This window comes from Eleutherodactylus coqui, chromosome 5 (genome assembly GCF_035609145.1).
Source record: "Eleutherodactylus coqui strain aEleCoq1 chromosome 5, aEleCoq1.hap1, whole genome shotgun sequence".
In the NCBI taxonomy this organism is placed as follows: domain Eukaryota; kingdom Metazoa; phylum Chordata; class Amphibia; order Anura; family Eleutherodactylidae; genus Eleutherodactylus; species Eleutherodactylus coqui.
Window position 1 is genome coordinate 272,447,839 of NC_089841.1, and position 8,111 is coordinate 272,455,949.

The 8,111-nt window shown below is 57.8% G+C and overlaps 1 protein-coding gene across 6 annotated transcripts in view; it reads right to left on the reverse strand.

The window, feature by feature from the left end:
* DAZAP1 (DAZ associated protein 1) overlaps positions 1 to 6,908 on the reverse strand; it is a 33,029-nt gene extending 26,121 nt beyond the window's left edge. For all 6 annotated transcript variants that reach the window (XM_066604710.1, XM_066604705.1, XM_066604709.1 and 3 more), the window contains exons 1-2: positions 6,773 to 6,908; positions 1,662 to 1,702 (exon numbers count right to left, since the gene is read on the reverse strand). In XM_066604710.1, coding sequence (XP_066460807.1) covers positions 1,662 to 1,702; positions 6,773 to 6,801 — 70 coding nt within the window. In that variant the 5' untranslated portion in view covers positions 6,802 to 6,908. The remainder of the gene's footprint in view (positions 1 to 1,661; positions 1,703 to 6,772) is intronic.
* Positions 6,909 to 8,111: the final 1,203 nt, after the last annotated feature.

The following is an 8,111-nucleotide window of genomic DNA, read 5'->3' on the forward strand; positions in this document are numbered from 1 at the left end:
CAAACAAGATTAGAGGGCCCTCGAGTCTAGCTAGGCTTAGACAGCCAACACCTGCTCTACCTGGCACAAGGTAATAGGCTGCTATGAACAGGATCATTGGTGGTCACTAAGGGGTTACAGGAGGTAGGTGACCACTGACCGTGTGAACTTCAGTGAGGATTAATGAACGAATACGACGATACCCGGAGTTGGAGATCGATCATGCAGTATCTGCATGTGCTCATATACAACGCGGGTCACATGATGTGTATATACACTAATATGCAGCAACGGCTCACGATCTGCTACACAACATTCTTCACTCCCAAGTTTGAGCCGTTTACGCCATCATATCGCCGCAGGCTTGTAGGACCGGCAGCCGTTTGGGAAGGCTTCTCAGGCATAATCCTGTGTGACTACCCAGAGACGGCGGCCATCATGTCACGCCTCACCTCCTGGGATGTGGTCACAGGTCACCGTGTGCAGCTGCTGGTGTAGACACTTTACACATCCTGCTTCCGTGATGCAGCGCTCGCTCCAGCATGATTTATGTCCTCCATGTGGAAAACCACAGTGGGCCCTTAAAGGGGTTGTCCGAGTTAAGGACACCCATTAACAGGTCCCCTATGCATTAGAATAAAGCAGTTACTCGCTTCTCCCCCGTTCGTCGTCTGCCACCGATCTCCGGGGGGCGTCACTTGGCAGGCTGAAAGCACCTACAAACTGCAGCGGCCGATGACCGCGCTGAGCATTCATGGCTGCTACAGCGGGGTTACCGGGAGTCTGGAGCCGGAGGATGAATGGGGAACGGAGACAGGCGAGTAACTGCTGGCTTGGTATTTGAGTGCATGTGGGACCTGTTTAACAGAGGTTTCCTTTAACTCAGACAATCCCTTTAACGAGGACGGACCTACAGGCTGCTATAGGTTAGACGCAGACTGAAGTGATCAAACATCTGGAATAAACCAGCGCTGCATCGCCCCCCCCCCCCCCCCCCCAAAAAAAGAGAACTTTAATTGGTTGGAAGCTTTTCCTCGCACTTTCTGCATTCTGGAGTTCAGTAAATAAGTCCCAAAAGCTGCAGGAACCATATAAATATATGTCACTAGGAAATACCCTGCAGGGGAGGTTCACACAGCATGTGTGTCCTGAAGGTGGCGCTAGATCATTGCTGCAAGCCTTGTGGACAGGTGCGTCATACGGACATCGCTAGGTAGCAGCTGATGTCCATGTGCTACGGCGTCAAACCCTTCCTCAGCTTCTAGATCACTCATGTACGACCACAGCCGGCCGCCAGTAGATCCCCGGGCAGAAATACACCGATTTACCGATACCCATTTCATAACAAGAAAACTAAAAGCTGCCATTTACTAAGTACAAAGTACTCTTTCCCAAATCGCTCATCAGGGGGAGAAAGCACAGTATGTGTCCAGCGAGAAGGTAGGTGGCCGAGACATTACCCTCAACAGTCACCCGTCATAACCAGAGATGAGCGAGCACGCTCGGATAAGGCAGGTACTCGAGCAACTGCATTCTCGTACGAGCAGGCTCACCTCACCGCTCCCCCCGCCCCTGCTCGGACGAGAATGCAGTTGCTGGAGTACCTGCCTTATCCGAGCCTGCTCGCTCATCTCTAGTCATAACCAAAGAGGAGAGGAAAGACAAGGGTTGGCATCACTTACCCTGCGTTGTACTCCAATCAAGGCCGCCGACAAACAGTTTCCTGGAAAACAACAAACAGTTGTCAAAAATATAAGTTACACCCCAAGCAGAAAGATACAAAAAAACAGACCCTCTAATATGAAGACCAGGCTGAGGCCGCATTCAGACTGCCGAGTGCTAGTGGTGCCCAAGATTCTCAGGTCCGCGCTCACCTGCACGTCGGCCTGTCCCCCCCTCCCGCACGTCGGGCCGCCCCTCCTTGCCCCTGCATGTCGGTCGCCCCCCCCCCCCCCTAATAAAATTGCAGCTTGCCCCATTTTTTGGTCTTCCTGCACCAAATTGCCCATTCAAGTCAATAGATGTGTGACTGCGCTGGCGCGGCACCTAAACGCTTCGCTGTTATCCGCGCACCCGCCAACCCCACAGCGAATTTTAAAGGACATCGATTTGGCCATACCAACACCCCCCCCCCCCCGATGCAAGCCGCGCGCAATGAAAGTGGTTACTTTTTTCACGGACCAAAACTGCAATCGCCTGTGTAGGGCCGCACTTACAGGGCCGATGCGACACCCACAGGAATTGCATTGGAACAGGATCTGCTGGTTTTTCCATCTCGCAGTATTAGTGTAACCAAAACAAAACCCCAAAAAACAGGTGTGTAAATTAACCCATTCACGGACCGAAATCCACATCCGCCCGGGTAACAGAGCCCTTGGTGCCAAGCGTGCGCTCACCATAGCTTTGTTTGCTGACTTAATATGAAGTGTGTGAACGATGGCAGATAACTTGCATAGCGCAGCCGTCCCCTCCAAGGTCTTCTGACATGTCTCACACAGGCCACCAAACACTTCAACCCTTCCAGCTTTGACCGGCCGTCCCCCCCCACACATTTGCAGTGACACCAGTATGGTCAGAGGGTCATCAATACATTAATGGGGAGGAGGACAAGCCACGGGTCTGCTGGTCTTGGACGGCTGCCTGCACTTCCTTCTTCCTTGCGCAGAGGAACAGGAAAGCTTCGTGTACTTTACGCTGTTTCCGGTGACATACAGGCCAGAAGGCTGCAGTCTGAATGCCGGCATTGTGAGGCCACAGCGAGATCAGCCCAGCTGACGTGCCACAAACCAGCCCACCGACTGCAACAGACTGCCATCACCCTCCATACCGCTAGAAGTGTCAGGTGGGCGGCACAGCAGCGCCTCACGAAGGAGCCGGACCCACCGCTCTGGAACTACAGCACCTCACGAAGGAGTCGGACCCACCGCTCTGGAACTACAGCGCCTCACGAAGGAGCCGGACCCACCGCTCTGGAACTACAGCGCCTCACGAAGGAGTCGGACCCACCGCTCTGGAACTACAGCGCCTCATGAAGGAGTCGGACCCACCACTCTGGAACTACAGCGCCTCATGAAGGAGCCGGACCCACCGCTCTGGAACTACAGCGCCTCACCCCACTGGAATCAGCATGCCCGTCACTATTTCAGAGAGTCCATGACTCACTTTACAGGTCATCACTTGCTAGCAGACAACAGGGTTGGGGTCCAAGAGCCCCGTACTCCCTCCTATTCACGGACAGCCCGGCCGGGGGTTAGTCAGATCGTGGCACCTCGCTCAGCCACCATTTTATTTTCTTTCCTAAATTGCCTGAGAGCAGCTCAGCACAGCATAGAAACGGAGCTTGTACGCTGCACGCTTCTGCAAGGAACAAGAAGGGGCAACATACAGATAAGCCCTCCGCCACTTCATCCTAATGACTGGTGGACACCGATCAAAACTTTAAAGATGTCCCAACTTGTAAAAGCTGACTGCAGCCGGTGTATCTCAGAGCCCGCTGGTTGTCAGTGGAAACCGTCAACAAGCCAGTCGGACATACCATGGTGCGCCCGCACAGCGGAAACCCCTCCGATCTTACAGCAGCAGTTTAATATGGGAGATGGCGCTTTACAGTATAAGCAGGTACATCCACCTGCAGCGCGGATCCCGGCCCCCAGCATGTCCGCTCACGTTACGCATCATCAGCGTGGATCCCGGCCCCCAGCATGTCCGCTCACGTTACGGATCAGCAGCGTGGATCCCGGCCCCCAGCATGTCCGCTCACGTTACGGATCAGCAGCGTGGATCCCGGCCCCCAGCATGTCCGCTCACGTTACGGATCATCAGCGTGGATCCCGGGCCCCCAGCATGTCCGCTCACGTTACGGATCATCAGCGTGGATCCCGGCCCCCAGCATGTCCGCTCACGTTACGGATCATCAGCGTGGATCCCGGCCCCCAGCATGTCCGCTCACGTTACGGATCATCAGCGCGGATCCCGGCCCCCAGCATGTCCGCTCACGTTACGGATCATCAGCGTGGATCCCGGCCCCCAGCATGTCCGCTCACGTTACGGATCATCGGCGCGGATCCCGGCCCCCAGCATGTCCGCTCACGTTACGGATCATCAGCGCGGATCCCGGCCCCCATTATGTCCGCTCACGTTACGGATCATCAGCGTGGATCCCGGCCCCCATTATGTCCGCTCACGTTACGGATCATCAGCGTGGATCCCGGCCCCCATTATGTCCGCTCACGTTACGGATCATCAGCGTGGATCCCGGCCCCCAGCATGTCCGCTCACGTTACGGATCATCAGCGCGGATCTCGGCCCCCAGGATGTCCGCTCACGTTACGGATCATCAGCGCGGATCCCGGGCCCCCAGCATGTCCGCTCACGTTACGGATCATCGGCGCGGATCCCGGCCCCCAGCATGTCCGCTCACGTTACAGATCAGCAGCGCAGATTTAACCCTTTGCAGTGCAAACAGTGACACCTACAGCAAGAGAAATGGACCATATGGTATGAAAACTTCCCAGCAGCCCCCTCAGCCTGAGGAAACACTCGCAGGTTGGAGGGGTTTCTGCCATATCCTTCGGGCGGCCGCACATGACTGCAGCAACCCGTCATAAACCCTGGGCGCACGCCCGCTAAATGTACGCGGAGGCACTGCTCCGTCAGACATGGCACCAGCAAGGATTGCTGCTCTGCAGCTTAGGATCAGTACAAGGTGTGACTCGGGGCGAGTGCAGCTACAAGGATCCTCGGCTCTTCTGTTCCTTCCTGCTAGGCGAAGAATAGTAACACCTCCCCGTATAAAATCCCCCATGACTGCGGCAGGTGTTCTGGCCGACGGGCGCGACCGCCACCATCCAGGCGCAGCATGTGCCGCCTCCGTCTGCTCGTCCCCCGAGAACGGAATAATAGAGAGAACAGAAATCAGGTGGCGCGATGAGTTCCCGACACGAGCGGGAAGGTGGCGCTGGAGGCGGGCTCTGCTCCTGGGGGGATTCATGGCTGCCACATTGTGTTCCGTGTTTCCAGGAGGCCGCCGCCGCCCCTCTGGAGCGCACAGAATATCAGCATCGCCCTAGTCCCACTGTAGCGGAAACGAGCGCAACCCTCGCCAGGCGGTCGCAGAGTGGCGTCCGTCTCACTGGTGACCGCCACACGGACGGACCGCGTTTACGACATTTCAATGCGTTTATTCATGGATTTCTCTGACAGCGATGGCGCCCGCCTGCATCGCCGCACGCTATATGTTTGAGCGATTCCTCGCCAGCAGTTGCATATATATCGCACTGCGCTCGTCCGGCCTGCGATCTGCGGTTTGTACCACGTGCCAATCACAAGTGCGTAACCACGAGACGTCTATTACCAAAACGCTGGCATCCAGAATCGCCGTTTTATGAGCACGGTACGTGTCCGGGTGTGTCTGACCGCCATAACGCTGCCGTGTGAACACGTCTCCATAGAAGAACGCCGCAGTGACCGTCGCCCGGGGGCACGCACGCTACTTCCCGGAGCGCAGTCCAACCTGCAGAGAACGCATGCAGTGATGCCAAAAGCCGCCAACACCTGCAGCCGCCATTTTCTCATCACTTTTCTTTCCTCTAACAGGAGTAGAACGCAGACGTCCGCGAGGCTCCATCACTGCGAGCGTGCAGCAGCGCCAGCCATGGGGGCCACATGGGGCCGGGTAATTGTAGAGCTGGAAATAGCGAGCATCCCCCCCGGGACACCTCCGCTACAGCGCCCCCAGGGGCACTTCTATGTACAGCGCCACCTGCCCCGGGACTCCTGCAGATACATCACCCCCCCGCCCCAAATCCCCGAGACACCCCCGCTACAGTGCCAACGGGGCACCTCTGGCTACAGCACCCCCTCACCCCCACTATAGCGCCTCCAGGAGCACCTCCATGTACAGCACCACCTGCCCCGAGACACCTCCACTACAGCGCCCCCACAGGACACCCCCGCTACAGTGCCAACGGGGCACCTCTGGCTACAGCGCCCCCTCACCCCCACTATAGCACCTCCACTACAGCGCCCCCACAGGACACCTCTGGCTACAGCAGTCCCTTCCCCACAGGACACCCCCGCTACAGCGCCCCCAGGGATCCCTCTGGGTACAGCACCCCTACCCATAAGACACCTCACTACAGCAGCCCCTCCCCCCACTGGACATTTTGCTATAGTGCCCCCAGGGGCCCCTCCAGTTACAGCACAACTGCCTCGAGACCCCGCCACTACAGCGCCCCCAGGGATCCCTCCTGGTACAGCACCCCCTCCCCCACAGATCACTTCCCTCTACAGCGCCCCCAGGGGCCCCTTCGGGTACAGCACCCGCTCCCCCACAAGACACCTCGCTACAGCGCCCCCAGGGGCCCCTTCGGGTACAGCACCCCCTCCCCACAGGTCACTTCCCCGTACAGCGCTCCCAGAGGCCCCTCCGGGTACAGCACCCGCTCCCCCACAGGACACCTCGCTACAGCGCCCCCAGGGGCCCCTTCGGGTACAGCACCCCCTCCCCACAGGTCACTTCCCCGTACAGCGCTCCCAGAGGCCCCTCCGGGTACAGCACCCGCTCCCCGGCCCCATCTGTGAACAGCAGCTCGTCAGGCGCCATCAGCAGACAAAGGAGAACCCGTCAAACCGGTTCCGTCCGGCAGGACGCGGCGGCTCACCAGCTGCTCCCCTCGGGGCTCCGCTCACCGCCAGCCTCATGTACCGCCGGCCTCCAGCACGTGGGACACCGCGGACTGCCCAGGCCGCACGGCTCCTCTCAGGGTCACCGCGCCTCCCGCCCCCCGCTCACCCGATCTCATCCCCGCCCTGGTTGTTCATTTCTCTGCGGCAGATCTCGTGCCTCCGCCGCTTCTCTCAACACCTCCGACCAACGGTAACACAGCGCGAGGCTACGGGGTTTCCAGGCAGGGGGTGACGTCGGCGTCATTACGCACGCAGCGCTTTCCACAGGTTTTCGGCACTAGAGGCAAAATCGTCGCTACAGACGAGGACGCCATTTTGCTGGAGTCCAAGCTAAAGGAGAAGGCTGGGCGGTCGGCCTTGTTGTAGGCGCTGGCCCTCATGTTGGCGCGGCTCACCCAGCATGGCGGCTGAAAAACCCCGCGGCAGTTTTTGTGGCAATTTTTCATGCATTTTTTTTGAGCCAAAGCCAGCAGGAAGGAGATGTGTCCGTCCCGCTTTTATGTCCCCATCCCTCCTGAATCCACTTCTGTCTTCGGCTCAGAAAACTGCGTGAAAAATTGCGGCTTAATATATATTTTTAAAAAAACCACTAAGGGAAATCTCGCAGTTTTAGGGTTCATCTCGAGCCCTATGACATCTATTAACCCCTCTAGACGGGAGGATGGCGGGCGGGCTGCTGCAGCCGGAACCTGGGAGATAACGGCCATCACCGCTGTTCAACCACTTAGATGCCAGGGTCAGTACTTGTCAGCGGCATTGAGAAGACCCCGGGCGATAAATGCTGACTGACTCCTCCCCCTGCGCACTGGACGGTGAGAGCGGGAGGCGGGGGAGCCAGCTTCAACCAGCAAAATCCTGGCAGCGAGTAGTAAAGAGAACCTTCTGCAGGTGCCAGAGAGCACTATTACTAAGTGGGGGCCACACTGGAGAGCACTATTACTAAGTGGGGGCCATAGAGGGGAGCAATATTACTGAATGGGGACCGCAGAGGGAAGCACGATTACTGAGTGGGGGGGGGGGGCACAGAGGGAAGCACGATTACAGAGTGGGGGCCACACTGGAGAGCACTATTACTAAGTGGGGGCCACACTGGAGAGCACTATTACTGAATGGGGACCGCAGAGGGAAGCACGATTACTGAGTGGGGGGGGGGACCACAGAGGGAAGCACGATTACTGAGTGGGGGCCACACTGGAGAGCACTATTACTAAGTGGGGGCCACACTGGAGAGCACTATTACTGAGTGGGGGCCATAGAGGGGAGCAATATTACTGAATGGGGACCGCAGAGGGAAGCACGATTACTGAGTGGGGGGCCACAGCAGAGGAGAGCACGATTACTAAGTTGGGGCCACAGAGGAGAGCACAATTACTAAGTGAGGGCCACAGAGTAGAGCACTATTACTGAGTGGGGGCCACAGCAGGGAGCACTATTACTGAGTGGGG